The sequence below is a fragment of the Drosophila miranda genome, chromosome XR, assembly GCF_003369915.1.
Source record: "Drosophila miranda strain MSH22 chromosome XR, D.miranda_PacBio2.1, whole genome shotgun sequence".
Taxonomy (NCBI): Eukaryota; Metazoa; Arthropoda; class Insecta; order Diptera; family Drosophilidae; genus Drosophila; species Drosophila miranda.
This window is the reverse complement of record NC_046674.1, coordinates 24,369,548-24,387,652: the sequence shown is the minus strand read 5'-3', so window position 1 is coordinate 24,387,652 and position 18,105 is coordinate 24,369,548. Positions and strand designations below refer to the sequence as shown.

The 18,105-nt window shown below is 44.0% G+C and overlaps 3 protein-coding genes and 2 non-coding genes across 7 annotated transcripts in view; 2 read left to right on the top strand and 3 right to left on the bottom strand.

Moving 5' to 3' along the window:
- Positions 1-16,819, bottom strand: part of LOC108151128 (venom dipeptidyl peptidase 4) — a 76,763-nt gene extending 59,944 nt beyond the window's left edge. Inside the window, exons 1-2 of one of the 2 annotated variants that reach the window (XM_017279548.2) lie at positions 16,413-16,819; positions 9,234-9,795 (exon numbers count right to left, since the gene is read on the bottom strand). In XM_017279548.2, the coding sequence (XP_017135037.1) occupies positions 9,234-9,623 (390 nt within the window). In that variant the 5' untranslated portion in view covers positions 9,624-9,795; positions 16,413-16,819. The remainder of the gene's footprint in view (positions 1-9,233; positions 9,796-16,412) is intronic. The other variant, XM_033387849.1, reaches the window with a different exon arrangement.
- LOC108151134 (protein PIH1D3) lies at positions 1,649-3,001 on the bottom strand. 2 transcript variants are annotated; one of them, XM_017279559.2, is made up of 4 exons: positions 2,890-3,001; positions 2,667-2,798; positions 2,352-2,602; positions 1,649-2,281 (listed from the first exon to the last, which is right to left on the bottom strand). In XM_017279559.2, exons 2-4 carry the CDS (start codon positions 2,794-2,796, stop codon positions 2,018-2,020), a joined length of 645 nt encoding a protein of 214 aa, XP_017135048.1. In that variant the 5' UTR covers positions 2,797-2,798; positions 2,890-3,001; the 3' UTR covers positions 1,649-2,017. The 2 variants fall into 2 exon arrangements, with proteins under 2 accessions (XP_017135048.1, XP_033243741.1); XM_033387850.1 differs by having other exon boundaries at positions 2,667-2,807; positions 2,890-2,992.
- LOC108151132 (venom protease) lies at positions 11,680-15,241 on the top strand. Its single transcript, XM_017279556.2, has 2 exons — positions 11,680-12,545; positions 14,315-15,241. Exons 1-2 carry the CDS (start codon positions 12,196-12,198, stop codon positions 15,084-15,086), a joined length of 1,122 nt encoding a protein of 373 aa, XP_017135045.1. The 5' UTR covers positions 11,680-12,195; the 3' UTR covers positions 15,087-15,241.
- Trnam-cau lies at positions 15,313-15,384 on the bottom strand. Its single transcript has one exon. It is a non-coding gene; the product is annotated as a tRNA-Met (tRNA).
- Positions 15,831-15,902, top strand: Trnam-cau. The gene has a single exon. It is a non-coding gene; the product is annotated as a tRNA-Met (tRNA).
- Positions 16,820-18,105: the final 1,286 nt, after the last annotated feature.

Here is an 18,105-nt window from a genome sequence, read left to right as displayed (position 1 = left end):
GGAAAGAATGATACTGAACCGCATCATGCAGCTTGAACCTGTAAAGCAAAGAATTCCAAAGTGGCAGTTTGGATTTAGACAAGGTCACGGCACGCCAGAACAACTTCATCGAGTGGTCAACTTCGCGCTTGATGCAATGGAGCAAAAAATGTATTCGGTAGCTGTGTTTATGGACATTAAACAAGCGTTTGACAGGGTATGGCATGATGGCCTCCTCTTTAAGCTGAGAAACATATTGCCGCCGCAGCTATTCCAGCTGGTGAGTAGCTTTCTAATGGACAGAAGTTTTAGTGTTGTTGTAAATGGAGCAAAATCATCGAAGCGCCCAATCTGTGCAGGCGTCCCACAAGGCAGCGTTCTTGGACCAACGTTATATACCCTATATACAGCCGATATGCCTTCCTCAAGGGTAATAACTGGGTTGGACGAGGACGATGTGTTGATAGCAACCTACGCGGATGACACTGCAGTGCTGACCAGAAGTCCAAGCATAAATCTAGCTACGGAAGCTCTGCAACAATATGTGAGCAGCTTTGAGGTCTGGGCTCAGAAATGGAACATAGGCATCAACAGCAGCAAATGTGCTAATGTTACTTTTGCTACGAGAACACTTTCTTGCGGAGGCATTAATATGCTGGGCTCCACACTTACGCACAAGAGCTCGTACAAATACCTGGGTGTTGTACTCGACAGGTCACTAAATTTCAAAACCCATACTACCATGGTTCGACAGTCTGTGATGGCGAAAGCGGGAAAGATGGCGTGGCTACTTGCACCAAGAAATAAGCTGTCGCTGTACAGCAAAGTCACGATATACAAGTCCATCCTCAGCCCCACATGGAAATACGCACTTCAAGTTTACGGCATCGCGGCAAAAACCAACTTAAATAAAATTTGAGTTGCTCAGTCAAAAATTCTACGACGAATATGCAATGCTCCATGGTACATACGAAACAGCGACATCGAGAGGGACCTAAAGGTTCCCAAAGTGGGCGATGTTATACAATTACATGCAGCAAGGTACTTGCAACGACTTGGTGGTCACCCTAATGCGCTAGCCAGACGTCTAATTAACCCGCCAAGGAAAAGAAGACTCAAAAGGAGTCATCCACTGGATCTCCCTACTAGATCCCTCCTATAACATCTCATTAACTTTTTGTAAATATTGTAAATAATGTATGTATCCATATGTAACCATATATCCATATATGTAACATTAAGTTTAAGTATGTATCTCCTGTGATCAATTGTTTTTCCCCTTAAATGTAAAACTAGATTAAGTTGCCACGAAAGCTAGCAGTAAACTTATTTACAATAAAATAAAAATTTTCCACATGAAAAAAAAAAAAATAAATAAAGTTGGCTGCCTGTGTATGACAAATATTTAGCCAAAGTGATTTCTGACAGCGTCATAAAGGATCGGAGGCACCGGAGAGGCCGAGGAATGCCCGTACTTCATGCCCCGTTTGAGCGTAATTCGTCATTTGACCCGACAGCGAGTGCGACAGCGGCCCATGCGGCCCATGCGGCGTATACGCTATTTTCGAAACGTACCGCCAATTGAATTGCAAATGCGACAAATCCACTTGCGGCAAATTTTTCCAAGACCAATGAACTGCACTAGACACAAACCACTGCAGTGGTGTACTCACATTTTAGTAATTTTTATTCCACAATTTTAATTTTGGCTTTCACGTTTGCTCAACGAGCACATCAAATTTTGTTCGATTTGGATGGGTTGCGAAAGGTTAAATTAATTCAAAGGTCGCGTTTGAAAAGGACTCGTCGCTGCCGGGTGCTAGAATGCTGCGATTGCAATCGAAGTTGTGTACCAACAGCAGAGGGGAGTGGAAGGGGCAGAAAAGAGACAACTTGGGGCAGTGTAGAAAATGTTGAGGGAAATGGAATTTCTGTCGTGTTGTTCATCGAGCAGCGTGTATCGTGTAGCGTGTAGCGTGTAGCGTGTAGCGTGTATCATGTGTTGTGTTGTGTATCGTGTGTACTCTATGTTCTATGTCTAAAAGTTGACATAATCGAGCTCCCGACGCAAGCGAAGCGTCAGGCGCAGTTTCCGAAACTCCGTGCTGTACTTGGCCTGACATCGATCCACGTCCACGGGATGGGGCAGAGGCAGGTGGAGGCGATAGAGGGCGGTGGCCAGATCCAGATCCGTTTCCTCCAGAGTCAGCATGATCTTGTCGACTGTCGTCTCCTCATCGGGCAGATGAATGTCCAGAATAAGGTCTTCGCAGCTGGCGGACGAGCCGGTGCGATTGCCCATCTAAAATGCGTTCGAGTGCGAGTGATTACTAAGCGGCCTTTGACCAGCGAACAGTGATAGGTAGGCAAACCTGCAGGAAGACATCTTCAGTGCCCACGGCCTGGCTGTAGGTCATGGTGTATTCTGGACACCTTCTCGTCTCCAGAATATCAGTGTCCTCACGTTCCTGCTGTTCTTGCCACTCCTCGAGGGTATCGGGCTGCTTCTTTTGCTCCTCCACCAGGGGAGTGGCCAATGGATTGGGCTTTTTCTTTTTCTTGGCCTTCGCCTGAGCGGACGATCCTGCTGCCGTTGGCGCCTGAGGACCAATGCTGCCAGGTGCTGGACCATGAAGGGATTTCTGTTATAAACACTTCTTTCATAGGCCCTTTCCGCGGTTACTCACTTAGCTTGTGGACCACCAAGGACTCCTCCTCATCCTCGCTGCTGCTGCAGTCGATGCCGGCACGAGTCTGCCGGGGATTCAGAAGGTTCTGCAGCTGCCGCAGCTGGTCGGGATTGTCGAAGACCGACATTGCTGTGAGACCCGCACGCGAGTGAAAGTATTGAAGTATTTCAAATTTTTTATTTCTATCTATTTTTGTTCTTTTTTTTTTTTTTTTTCTTACCACTTGTCACTTTATCTTATTGCACTTGTAAAATAAAACTCGAAATATTAATTCAGTTTTTTTTTTTAAGTTTTCGGCTCGGCTTGTCGGCTTCAACTGAGGAAAATCGATTGGATCCCCAAATCCTACACATGAAAATACGGAAAAGGATTTCCATGGCCAACTCGGTTCAGTCGTTGTTTATTTTGATGTGATAAATAGAAAAGGTTACTATGCCAACGGGAAAATCGTAGAGTCGGACCTGTTTCCCAGTTTCCCAGTTTCCTACCCTCCGGCGCAGTTCCGGCTTCAACGGCTTCCGAAGCTATGGCCCCACTGGGGCTATTTCAATTATAAACTTGGGCTCCCATTTTACTTTTCGCCCGTGGGCCAACTGCACTCGAACAAAATATTTCACTTGTCAGAAACAATTGTTTTGCGAATTATAAATTGTGTAATTATTGTTCTAGGTTTGACCTTGCGGCGGCCAGGGGCCGCACAAATTACGACTATGAACAGCCAAACAGAAATTTGCATTTTTCACGCGCCCCCTACTGGGTCAACGCTAATTTGACTTTCCGTCTGCCGGAGTGGGAGGCGAACAGTGAACAACATGAAAACGTGGCCCCGTTAACAACAAGGCTCAGATACAATAGCCACAGCCAGAGCCATAGCCATAGCCATAGCGCAGTGGGGTCTGAATTCGACATTGGACAAAAAGAACACCGATTTTCAGAGTTCGCGTTGTTGTCCTCTAGCCAGCTACGTGTTTAATTTGTTTAACACGAGCTGTCGGTGAAAGCGAAAACGAAAGGGATTCGCGTTCCTGCTCAAGGACGGAGAGCCGCTGGCACTTGACAGCGCTATTTAGCGACACTCGACCTGACCACCGCCCAAGGGTCTGTCATTTGCAGCTGACACTATCCTGTCTCCAAATTTGAGCGATTCCAGAGGTATTTGGTTCCCTACTGAACCAGAGCTGAATACCAATGATGGAGAGTACATGCATATTTAATTTTTTGCTAGGAAACTATATCAATTTACAACTGGGTATGCTTTGATTTCGAATTTTCGATGTGTTCTTTAGCAAAATTTATTCCTCTCCAAAGATTACTGTATGGACAAGTTTTGAGCCTAAAGGTTCGGCCCTTTGTGCCTTCTACCGCACTCCCATAGAGCCTCCTGCTGTTGAAAGGAACCCAAACAAAACCCTCTTTTTCGAAGCTGCCCTTCAACAGCATTGCAAACATCACGTAAATGAATTTTAACCTTGTTCCGCGCACACATCCAACCTCCAGCCATTCTACGAGTATTCCAACAACTATCGACTGTCGGCACAGGGTATCTTTTCTGTGGAATGCGCGCCAGTGCCATCACATCCGCAGAGTCCCCAAGGCCCCCAGGGCAGCCAGATCCCCAGATGCCGCAACGCATCCAGACAATCAACATGAATCCATGGTGTAATTGTATTTTGGTTGTCGCACACATTTCAATGAACTGCAGAGCCGGGAAAAAGGCAAGGGAAATTTGTGTTGACTGAATACACACGGCCGTCTGTCCCGGCTAACCCACTGGCGGGACCTCTCCGAGAGCATCCATTTTCCCGCACCCACAAGGCCATTGCCAAATAGATTTTTGTTTCAGAAGATAGAACACTGGGCGGGCTGGGCGACAGCAGCAGTAGCAGCAGCTGCAGCTAGTAGGGTGAAAGTGAAAGTGAAATCGGTCTCCCCATTTTGTTGGCAGCTGGGACGTGACGTGCTGCCCACTTCCTTACACCCCTACACCCCTACACCGTACACCTCCTCCCCCCGCCCGAGGAATGCGATTTGTGTGGGTCCTTCTCCACCTCTGAATTCTTGTCTGCTGTTTTTCAGCAAGATATTATTATTTTTGGTTGTTACATAAAATGTAATTAAGAAGGCATTAAGTAGCGTGCATAAATCATGGAAAGCAGCACCAGCGGGCACATGTGTCTGTGTGTGTGTGTGTGTGTGTGTGTGTGTGTGTGAGGAGGGGCACCTGGCGGGGCAGTTACGTGATATTTCTCCTGCTGAGCGGGAATAGGGGGAGCGAGCACGAGATAGATTTGAATAGAGGGCGGAAAATATACATAGCATACGCTGGGGCTGGGACTGAAGCTGGAGCTGGAACTGGCGATGGGGCTTACGATGGGGTGGGGTACCGTCAAAGATCTGGGTCTGTTGATTGCATTTTTCTTTGGTGACACACTGGCGCACAATTTTTCGGCTGTTTATTTATACATTCTATTTTTTTTTTGTTTCTGTGAACAATCTGCTCTTTTATACACTCGAAAAATATGCTTTATATATTATAACTTTGGCATACAAAATTCGAGCTACAGAAAGCAGTCCCTTTTCTGAGGCCCTTTCGGAGAGACAAAATTTGCGCATTAAGTATAAATAGAGAACTTTGTGGTATCAGAAAGGCTTCCCTAACTGAAGTTATAATATCCCGCAAGAGTAACATTTTGTTTCAAGTTACATAGGTGATTCTTTAAATGTGATCTAAAAATGTATTTATTCTGGTTTTTTGTAGTGTAAGAATGGTATCGGTGTGCGTGTGTGTGAAATGAATGCGCCAAGTCAAATGATTCCCCGAGCAGACACAGCAGCAGCCATTTGGCCAGAGCAACAGCAAAAACAAGTAGAGGCACCCGGCCACAATTCCGAAATGGAAAAAACACGATGAACAGGATGTGCAGTCAAGCGAGCAGGACCAGGAGCAGGACAGGAGCAAGCAGCTAGAAAAAGTAGCGGCATAAAAATAAAACTATAAACGTTAAATTCTTCTTTCTCTGCTTTCACTCTCTCTCCCTCGCTCAGTGTCTTTATCTGTGTCGAATGTTTATACAGAAGAACAAAAAAGAAATTGCTAAGCAATAGCAACAAAACCCAAGCCAAAAAGGCGCGCAACTTCCAGCGGAGTGGACTTTAAAGTACCACGAAATAGCCGCCAACAATCACCCAACACCAAACCAACAACCAGTGCTGCCGGAATTGCCAAAATCGGCTGAAACCGAGAAGAAATAAGCTAAAAAATTAGGCCAAGGCTAAACGCAACCTGAATATAAAAGATATTATGGTTTTATTATTTTTATTTCAATTAACGATACGGAAAATCATCAACTTTAACATTCTATCCTGCTGTTTTATTATTTTATTTTTAGCTTCGTCGGTGAACCTACAATTTTTCAACATTTCCGCAGTATCATCGGCTGTATTTTGCACACAGCGCATTTTTGGGCAGAAATGTAGCCTCTGAACAAATTTCACGTCACGATTTTCACAAAATACTCGTGGAATATTTGTAAAAGAAATGCTAAATTTCTTAGCAGCCGGTTTCTCCGGGTTTCGCACATTTCTGCTAGCGAAAGTGTTTCATTCCCAAATTGTTTTGCAAAAAAAAGTTGCTTTTCTTTGGGAAATTGAAATATTTTAATTAAATATGCCTTCGACATCTGTAATAGCTGTATGACATTAGACACTTGCAAACTTAGCTTCGAAGAGAAAGATAGCATGATAGACAACACGTAAAATAGGTGTTCGTAGCCGCCTCTAAAGTCGTCACAAAATTATGTTTTCCAACACTTACAGCCAGCTAGCAAAATTGGTTTTGAAAATTTTAAAAATCGATTGCCGTATCGTTTCTCCCAGCTCATCTGGAAAGCCAACTGGACACATATATACTCGTATATCTCGCCCTCACTGCATGCTTTTCCCGCAAGACTTTTCCTACAGCTATTACCCATTCCAACTATTGATATTTAGTATTCACAATTTTTTTTTTGTTTATTTGGTTGACGCAAAGTTTGAGGTCTGATTAGGAAAAAAAGTTTTAAATATGGCATTTCCGTGGAATAGTCCAACGACACGAAATAGATACATAAAAGCTAATATAAAACCATTTCCATATACGTTTGTTCCGATAATATTTTTTTAATTTAATTAATCTTAAGTTATTTAACCATTTAATGAACTTTGATTTAAAAACCTATTAAAATAAGTAAAAGCTCTTGTTCGTTTTTTTTTCTTATTTTATATTTATATATAGTAAACTTCGTTTACTATTTTCTCCTATAAGAAAGATAATGCTTGATAAAAGTTTTTCCCCAAAGTCTCTGTAAAAAAGCTACTAAATTTTTGTTTAGGATAGATTAAGTGATTTATGAGAAAATGTGAGGTGATTTTGTATTTATGTGCGATTTAGAATTCATTAGCAACCGGTCTTAAATCGTAATAATGTTATGATTTGCGACAACTGGAACATGGCTTTAACATAGCTTGAAATATGCTAAAAAGGCATCACTGCCAACAACACCAACAGCCGACCAGATTATTTGAGAGAAGAAAGAAGAGAAAAGAAAAGAGTAGAGACGCTATCGAAGAATAAGAGAGAAAAACATTGGAAAGAGAAAATAGATTCCAAATGGAGTATTTACGCCGAACGAAGCTTTTGTTTGTAAACAAAGTGAGAGCTTTTGAAAACAGCTGGCTTGAAAGAGGAACTTGCAAAGTGGAACGGGCTAAAGCAGTGGCTAAAAAGAGTTAGAGAGAAGTATTTTTATTATTTTTGGCTGGTTAATGGGTATATATAAATATAAAAAAATATATAAAATAAATAAAATTAACTACAAATTATTTTGGCTTGATGTGTCTTCTGTGATCAATAAAATACGTTAAAAGAAATACTCGCAATTAAATACTCTGGAATTCCCTCACAAAGAGCCATGATGGTAATCACAAACAAATCGTCCATAGAACCAAACATTGAATATTAATTACAAGGATTAATTACTACCCCACAGCGTAGGGAAATATTCCATAAATTCAGTAATCGAGCCATCTATGTATTGGTAAACCTCATAATACCAGGTACTCGAGGAGTTTCGGGATACATTAGTTTTGTGGTGAATGTGTGTAACAGCCAGAAGGAAGCGTTTCCAACCCCACAAAGTATATATATTCTTGATCAGCATCAACATCCGAATTTATATAGCCATATCTGTCTGTTCGACTGTCCGTCTGTCCATCCGTCTGCCTTGTTTGACGCCTAGTTCTCAGAGACCATAAGTTCTAGAGCAACCAAATTTTCTATGCAGACTCATGGAATATCACACTGCATCAAATTGGTTAAAGGCCGAAAATCTTTGGCATCCACAATTTTGAAGATACGAGAAAACCGAAAACGCAGAATCGGTATAGGATCATTATTATAGCCAAAAGGCCATGCCACATCTTCCATGCACGGGCTCATTCTCTTTCTCTCACCCACTCTGGCTCGTGCCCCCTCTTGCCACCCCCTGGAGGGGGGGAGCGAGATATAACGACTGGAGTATGTTAAGAAATGAGAGGGAGAGAAAGATGTAGCGGAATACAAAACAGTCGGAGAAAATCGAAACAGATAAAATATTCTTAAATTTTAATCAGAAAAGTGCAAGAAATAAAATCAGAGCATAACCGGCGCGCCGGTCATGGTTCCTATCCTTTTCTCTGTTTTTCCCATCTCTTCTTCATCTCCCATCTCTTCCCATTTAGAGAGATGGCGGAGAGACCTGCCCTCCCCGCATTAACCATTAAATCCAATCCAATCCAAGAAAGAGATAGCATTCGGCAGTCATCGACTCCGATACCAATCCTGGTGTTTACGTATAATTATAGGTAAAATATATTGCATAATACATCACAACGTTCCCACTCGTATTAGATGTAGAATTGTAGTGGGTGACGTTTTCACATTAAAATTAAATATAAAACAAACGATAAAAATGGTACACACAAAGATAATGAAATAATAATTAAAATAATAATATTAACCCACTGGAAAGGGTGGGACCCGTAGGGGGCGGCTCCAAGCCAGCTGGACTCATTAAAATGAATGAAACGAAATTCACTTCATGGATACTATCACTATAATAGCCCGCCAGCAGAAAACGAAAATAAATCCCATACCCCTGAAACAGAGCATGGCGTCCACTAACCCCATTACCAAATTACACCTCATTACACGCTGGCCACACCACTCCGATTATGACAATTATCAAATCTAGTAATGGAAATGAATAAAATCAGATGCAAATTGAGAGAGTAAGTGAACGAAAGCGAAACTGTAAAGGGAATATGCCATCATTTCAAACGAGAGTCGACCGATTTCGGTTCCCTCTCTACTTCTGAAGGCACGTACGTACTACATATACATACATACAGTATGTATGTATGTACGAGTATGTGACTGTAATCGAGCGATATACCTGAGGAGAATCCCTAATTGGCTGAATCAGATATCAAAATGGAAAGCAGCCAGCCAAGAGGCTTAGCTGGGAAGACACTGGTCGAGACACTTACCTTTTTTCGGCCTGCTCCTCTGCGACGGTGCCCCGCAGACCTGCGTCGCCACTGGCGGCGCTCCGTCTCGCTGGCAAAGAGATCCTCCACGCTGCTACTGCTGCTGGGCTCCCCCTCCTCGCCAGAGCTGCCACTGGACTGATATTGATCCAATCCCTGCTGGCCGGCCTCCGCATCGCGCTGCCTCAACTTGCGGTAGTCCCCTGAATCGTCGCTGCTCAGGAAGCGTTCTCGGAATGCCTTGTAGATCCCGGCACTCACGCTGCCTATGCTGCCACGCCCATGGATGGCCGCCACCGGGGTGGTGCGTCCGGCATAGCTGCTCCGTCGCTTGGGCCTGGGATTGGGCACCGCCTCGTCGGGCGACTTCTTGGCCCCCCTCATATCCATCCTGCTTGGCTACTCCTCCTAATCTGCTCCAATCTCCGTTTCTTAGAAACCTGTGATGCAATGATTGCCTCGCATGTCAGGGAATCGCTTTCTGCTCTCTTGGGTTTCTAACCTTTTGCTCACGGATCCGGTGTGTCTCACTTCGTTTCTCTCCAATTAACAATTACGAGTGCTGCAAAATACGAGTACATATGTATGTAAAAAAGAAATTCAGTTAGGGGAAAATTTGCATGCATGCTTTCAATTAATAAGGAACCTATTGAAATCTCTTTTCTCTGATTTTCGGCATGGATTGTTGAGTTTTCCACAAGAAAAGCGTGGATGATTATGTTTGCCCTGGGCGTATATGGAAATTCAGCGATTCAGTTGCACTTGCAACAGGTGAAGAACATGCCACAGAAAACTGGGAATGAGGAAGTAAGTGCCATGAAGAGGATTGTGGTGAAATTCGGAGAACATGTTTTAAGTAAAATTCATCGAGATATATTGAACCAATTTAAATGCAATACTTTAAATGTAAGTTTACTATGAAACCAGAGGCAGAGCCTCTTTCGCCTGACAATTGGTAAAGAATTCCTAAAAATCAATGAACTTGCAATAAACATTTTGGTAGAGAGATAGCTTGAAGAACTTAAATGTCGATTCTGAACAAATTTGGGTATGGGCTTTCCACTCTACTGGATATAAATAATGCTCTTGTTTCAATTGTTTGCGTGCATCATCATCCATTATGCCCGAGCTGCGGACAGAAGTTAATGTAATTTAATGACAATTAAAAATTTCATAGTATGACAGCAGGCACTCGATACATTATAATGATGTTTTTAAATGATTTGACGAGGGACACGTTTAACCAGTTTGCAGTTTCCAATTTCCATTTAACTTAATTGGGTCAACAGTCATTTAAAGTAATTCAAATTAAGCCCCACTCGCTGCACAAATGCGAAAAGTTACTCGTAAATTATCCAGCCGTTTTCCTTTATTTATTTGTTGGTTGTTTTTTTTTGTTGGGTTAATTCATGCAGCGGCAAATGAACATGAAAATGCGAAAAAATAAAAAGAAACAGTCGGATTTTCCCCTCTCCCTCGCTGCATCTGAACAAGTGAAAAGGTGTCGGAAAAGATGAAAGGGAAGAAATGATGAACAAGTTGAAGGAAATACCGCAGTTGGCGCCCTGCTGTGTGTGTCTGTGGTGAAAGAAGTGTACCAATCGATCCAAGACCCAGATCGTATGCCATATGTGACCCTCGCCACCCTTCCTCAATAGGTATATCGGTTATGGACTCAACTGAAACATCTTTTAGTCCAGGTTCTTAGGGTGGACACAAATGAGTAATGGACCAGCGGCTGTCCACCCGAGAGAGCATTAACTGTATTTGCCCAACTTTAAGGATGTTTGTCTTGGCTGAGAAGTGGATACTTGTTTCCATTTTCACTTTGTAAGTGTTTATGCGCCATTAGAAAATTTGTATAGCCTGCCTCTACACTCGGAAAAATGAATGATTCGGTTCTAAATGTGTTTGTATATTTTATTCCTTTTTGTTGGATAATTATGTATAGTATTAATGATTTTGAACTGGCTATCGCTCATTCAGATGTATTAATCTATCCAGCTATCGGTTGAAATGTTCACGGTGTATGGACGCTTCGTGCATAATAAACAAACGTTAAACAGACGATGTTGACGACAGGGCCCAGACCCAGACCCAGGCCCAGACCCAGAGATAGAGACGGACCGGGACCGACAAGAATCAAGAACACACACACACACACACACGAACACACTGCAAACCAAACTGTCATATTAGCATATTGAGAACGCAACGAACTCCAACTGTCTCCCTCTCTCTCTGTCTGTCTGTCTGTCTGTGTGTCGGCCTCTACTGTCTCTCTCTCTGTGGGTTCTTCTGCCTGCCTGCGTTTCCTCTGCTCGCTTCCCAGCGCCAACGCATCCCGTGCGCATGCGCAACTTTCTTTGCGGCGGAGCCAGCTTCAGCGTCGACTGCGCTGTTTCGGGGGCCTTGGGGTCTGGAGCAGGCGCGGCCGTTGGTATCAAATCAGTCGGTTTGCAGACTTTCGCGTGTGCGGTGCTAACAAATAAGCAAAAAGCAACAAACGCCGCCAAAGACAGCGACAGAGACAGAGAGACAGTGAGAAAGAGAACGAACATACATATGTACATATGTGTAGATCGAGGAATCTCGGATTAGGGCGAGATTTGTTGACAGTTTGAATCAAGTGCAAAGCGAGTGGGAAATAGTTCAATTATTGTCGAGAACAACTCGCAGCAGCAGAAACTGTAGCTGTAGCAGAATAGGCTGTGTTTGATTTACATAATTATCAAGTGGAGTGTGAAAGAAATTCCAAAAAGTCCCATCAAACAAGAAGAACTAGAATCGAAATATATTCGTAACGGAACCTCGCTTTCCGGGTGAGAGAGGAGCGAAGAGGAGTGTTTCAAGCAGAGGCTCATTAGCCTTACATGCATTAAATTGCATAACCCAGCAGCAGCAGCCGCAGCAGCAGTGGCAGTACCAGTACCACCTGAAGAAGAATCAGAACGAGTAGAAGATGATGCTCCACTTACGTCACTGGCCATTAATGCTGGCCATCGCTTCCTGCATTGGCCCGGCCTCAACAACAGCCACATCCACATCCACAACGACATCATCTTTATCCTCCATACCAGGCAAATATCAGGCCTTGGGTGCAGCAGCTCAACACCAGCCCAAGAAACTGAAAATAGGAGCTGGAGCTGGAGCTGGAGCGGCAGTCAACGCTTCCTCATTGGGTGCAGCAGCCGGCGGTGGCGGCCGTAAACCTGTATTCCGGCAAAATCCGATCAAGAATTGGCTTGGTTCCTTCAATCGCAATAATTCGCCGGCAGCTCAGAACCAAACATCTCCGACATGTTCCTGCAGGTGAGCCACAAAAGCTGTCATGGTCATGATGACAACTTCCAGTTAGCCAACACCAACAGCACCAACAGCACCAACAACACAAACAACACAAACAGCCAAGTGACAAACAACTTTGGGGCTGTCATTGTCCCGGCACACAAATGGCACAAACAGTTAAAGTCACTGATATATTTGAGTGCCTGTGAGGAGGAGATCACGCAATCACGTCGATATTCTTTGGAAGAGATAATCTCTCCATCTCTCCTTGAAGCCCATCTCTTGGAACATACACAGAACATGGCTGAGGCTTTCAAATATTGTTAGTCTGCGTGGAATCAATATTTAGCAAAAGACAATCTCTTGATTCTAGACTTTTTGAACCAAACCATCACTCATAAAAGAATACCATGTACTATAATAGATATTCTAGTCAGCAAGACCCACACAGATTCCACAGGTACACGCTCTTAGCTCCACTATATCCTCCTAGGTGCGCAACAAACTTACAGCAAAAGGTTCTTCCCCCTATCTGGTAACCGCTTTCAATGCCAAGAATTTTGTTGACCCCCAAGTCAGTCTCTGTCTCTCTCACTGAAGAATTGTATTTGGAATGCATTCTTCCAGAGACTATTAAACAAATTGCATTGCCAATTGGGAATTCAGCTGTGGCTTTTGGCATAAGGAAGTACCCCAGGGTACTTAAGAAGTCAGTGGAAGGCACGAGATGGACAGGAAACGTACTCCTCAGGGAGGAGCTGTTGAGCCAAAAATAGCTGAACAATTGGCCACAGAATCTAATAAGGCTATGCAGCCTCGGTTGGACGAGGTTGGATAAAAGGAATCCCAAGGAAAACTTCTGGGAAAAGAGGGCAATCGGTTGAATAAAAACTCTTTGGCTGTGACGTCTGTTATACTCATATATTTCTGAAAATTTCCCCTCAATCATTAATAACAATCAATAAGTTTAATGTTAATCCATTCGTAACCATTCAATCTTCTGCTCTGTTGTGTTCTGTTAAAAGCATAAAACCTGTTTTATTTCATATATATACTCGTAATATTTCTCCGTTTTTGCGTTTAAAAGAATAAAAAAGACTTATTTGCATACGATTTGATAACAGGCTCTGTATTGGGCTTTAAGAACGAATGTTTGTACTGCCCACAGATACATGAATACTTGTAATTTATACAGGCCCAGGCACAGGCCTGGCTTTATAAGGCGTAAGCCCAATCCAATCCGAATGCGTCACATTATTGTCTGCGAGGGAGGCACGGGGAATGCCGCGTCTTCGCCTTCTTCTGCGCCGTCTCCTAAGTGGGTCGCCGTCGCACATTTTACTTCTTTGTTTCGGGACGCCTCTCGCCTGCCGGGGCCACCATTTTGGGGCAATGACACGATTAAGAAGACACACACACTGGGGTTTTGGGGCTTTGGGGCTTGTCGATTGATTGTGTAGCCAAAAAATACATACTAAGAAGACGAGAACGAACTTGTTACGCTTCCTTGGCGTGGAGTTTTCGGTTTTTTTTCTGAATGCAGTTCTCTTTCTCTGTTTTTGTCCATGGTTTCGGCAATTAAAAACCTGTTTAATGGAACGCGTCGTCTTTCCAAAGATGACAGCAATAAAATCTGCAAAAATCGCTCATTTGTTTTATGGCCGGTCATAAAGACTTTGACACTTTCTTTATGGCGAGGTTGCTGAACTCTGAACTCTGAGCCGAGCGCCCATTTGAACTGGTTTTCAACACCCAATCAATCTGATCGTTATCTTTCCCTTCCTCCCTTGCAGATGTGGCGAGCGGAACGATGAGTCCAGGATAGTGGGAGGCACCACGGCTGGGGTCAGCGAGTACCCCTGGATGGCTCGGCTGAGCTACTTCAATAGGTTCTACTGTGGCGGGACACTGATTAACGACCGCTACGTGCTGACAGCGGCGCACTGCGTCAAGGGGTTCATGTGGTTCATGATCAAGGTGACCTTCGGAGAGCACGACCGCTGCAACGACAAGGAGCGGCCCGAAACGCGCTTCGTACTGCGCGCCTTCAGCCAGAAGTTCAGCTTCTCCAACTTCGACAACGACATCGCCCTGCTCCGACTGAACGACAGGGTGCCCATCACCAGCTTCATTCGCCCCATCTGCCTGCCACGCGTGGAGCAGCGCAACGAGCTGTTCGTGGGCACCCGTGCTATCGCAACCGGCTGGGGCACCCTCAAGGAGGACGGGAAGCCCTCGTGCCTGTTGCAGGAGGTCGAGGTCCCGGTGCTGGACAACGAGGAGTGCGTGGCCCAAACCAACTACACCCAGAAGATGATCACCAAGAACATGATGTGCTCCGGCTATCCGGGAGTGGGTGGACGCGACAGCTGTCAGGGCGACTCCGGCGGGCCCTTGGTTCGGCTGCGTCCGGACGACAAACGCTTCGAGCAGATCGGTATCGTCTCCTGGGGAAATGGATGTGCGCGACCCAACTATCCGGGGGTCTACACTCGAGTGACTAAGTATCTCGACTGGATTGTGGAGAACTCGCGGGATGGCTGCTTCTGCGACGAGGATTACTGACTGTTAGTCACGGCAGTGAACCATTCATCGCCCTAGTTTTAGTTTATCTCTTAGTTGTGTAGTCCATATATTTTTTTCTATTTTTTTTGCATTCTTATATTAAAACAACTGAATAAAGTTAAACAATGCAGTAGGTTAGATATCCAAAAAACATACACTAATGTTTTAAAAATTATTTAAATTGAGAAACAGAGAACAAAAGAATCGCTACAACGAAATTACACGTTAGCAGAGCAAGGTTTCGATCCTCGGACCTCTGGGTTATGGGCCCAGCACGCTTCCACTGCGCCACTCTGCTCGTTGACACCGTTGCGTCTAAAGCGCTATAGAGCCTACGGCTGGCAAGCAGTGCAAAATTCTTTTTCCGTTTGGCTAAAGTATTTATTATCCACAGTACTCTACTACGATTTATTTATTCTACACGTTTTTATCTCGTCTTTTATAGGTCCAAGTGAGCTTGGGGGCGGGAGGCTCTTATCCCCCCCCTCCCGGCTACCGCCTTAACCTAACCTATCTCGTCTTATTTGAGAGGAAAACAATGCTATCTGATTTATTTATAGATAATTTGAAAAAACCCATATCTTTTCTGCTTAAATATAAAAACAAAAGGTTTACTAAGTTCCACCGTCAACAATTTCATGCAATAGAGGGTATGTTTCGTGTTAGCATTGCGGGGTGGAACGGGCTGTTCTGCTGACGGCAGCACAGAAGCCGTAACTAGTTTCTGGCAATCCAACGACAACAAGCAGAGTGGCGCAGTGGAAGCGTGCTGGGCCCATAACCCAGAGGTCCGAGGATCGAAACCTTGCTCTGCTAATGTGGTTGTAAGTCTCGCCCGTCGCGTTTCTTTTTCTCCTTTTCTTGTTTCTTTTATCAGAAAAAACTCTTTACAAGATGGGTAATGTGCATAGCATTATTTTAAATTACAGTTGCCTAACGAGGCGCAAAGAACACAGTTGGGAAGCTCAGATAATGTGCCACGACAACCTTCAACAACTCGTTGCAGCTTGAAACCGAATTGCAGGCAGGTTAATTTGGCTTTTGTATAGCTTTCGGCGGCCTGATGCCCAAAAAGTAAATATCGTTAGAAGCACTGACTATAGCTGGCTACCAAACCGGTTACCATCAAACAGCTGTAAATACAAGGGGCCAAATAAAAGATGAACGGCTCTCAAGCGACGGCGATGGCTGCAAAAGTCAAACGTACATATACTCGTACTTCTCTAGTGGAGTGGAAAGGAATGGAGAAGTGAAGTGAAGAGAAGAGAGGAGCCGATCCGAACTGTTTGCTTATGAAATTTTAATACATTGCCTAATGAAACTTACGGGGAACTGGAATCGCAATTGGAACTGCTGTTGTTTCAGACGAAGCTGTGGAATACTGTATCTGCCTCACACTTTAAGAGATCGGCTAAATATTAAAATATTCACAGAGATATGTATATGCAGATCTGTACTCTGTATGAGCATTGACTTTAATTTCCACTTTCGCTTTTGCCCACTTTTCATCTCAAGACATCAGTCTTCCTGCACTCACGTGTCGGCGGCGCCTTGCGTAATTATTCAAATGGAAATTTTGCACTGGATCGAAATTTGCGCATCTCACAGACACATTTTCGTGGGCCTGTTGTTCAGGTTGACGCTTCGAAATTTTCTTCTCAATCTCTTGTTTGTTCCCTGTTTTGTCGCGGTCCCGCGGGTACTGCCTCGCCAGCTGTTGTTTACCGTTCGCCGCTCGCTCGCTCACTGAAAGCTCCACGAGATAAAAACTTGTATCTTTTTCCCCGCACCCAAAGACATACACATGAATCGTACCGGCACCCATGCCGATGCCGATGGAGGTCTGCGTCGTCAGAGATCGAGATTCTTTTCGGTCTCCGTCTGCGTCTCGGTCTCGGCCTCGGGTGGCGTGGAGTTTTACGCTCTCTTACTAGCTGCTGTGAATGAATCTTTATTTGGGAGATCGGAGATCGGAGATCAGAGCAGTCCGAGATATACATTTATCGCACTCATATTCAGTTCAACGAAAGTCTGAGAAACATCAACAAAAATCAAAATAAATATTTTCGAAAATAGTAAGATGTCTTCATTGAAATCCAGTGAGAAGAAGCCATGCACCAGCTCTGCCGTGCAGGAAGTAGAGGAAAAAGGTGCAGCCAAACCCAATGCTAGCTTTCAGGCGATGGAATCAATGGGTCAACGCTTGGATCATCTCCTGAATCGCGTCATTACTTTGGAGAATTCGTGTATAGAATTGACCAAAACTTTCGATAGCAATGATATCGGAGAAGATGAAGCAGATGACGATGATTGGGACTTTAAGGACACCAAAGCTGCGGACGTTAAAGAGGACCAGTTATCTGAGAACGATACACTTTTTGAAGTGCAGGAAACCACTGCGGAGCCTGAAGATTTGGATCTTGACAGTAACTAAATCGAGAAAATCTGCTCAATGTAACACACAAAAGTACCACCAAATGTCACACTATTAATCGAACAAAGACACTATTGGGCCAAACTAGGAACACTAACACCTTAAAATTAATGTCAGTCGGGCACAAAACGTATTACAAAGAACATGCGTCATCACCAAGAAATGTGTAGCAGCCAGTAAAGATAATCTTTAAAAAATTGAATAACTTTTTCGTTTTATACATTTAAACTGCCGCACAGATTCAGGAAATCCTGATTCTGATGAGGCGATTTTCGCGTTTATATTTCTGCTGCTGAGAACGCTACCCAGCCGTCTGGGACTGCGAATTCTGACTGCCAGTGCGGCCTTTATTGAATGCTTCCTATATGGATGTTATTTCGACATTAACATTGAGTGTAAATGGAGCTTGTCTGGCTGAAAAAAAGACTTAGCAAACGCTGACTCCGACGCCGAGGAGCATGTAAGGTCGAAGCTTCTGTCTGTCGTTCCTGGCTCCTGTGAATGCTTCCTATATGGATGTTATTTCGACATTAACATTGAGTGTAAATGGAGCTTGTCTGGCTGAAAAGAAGACTTAGCTAACGC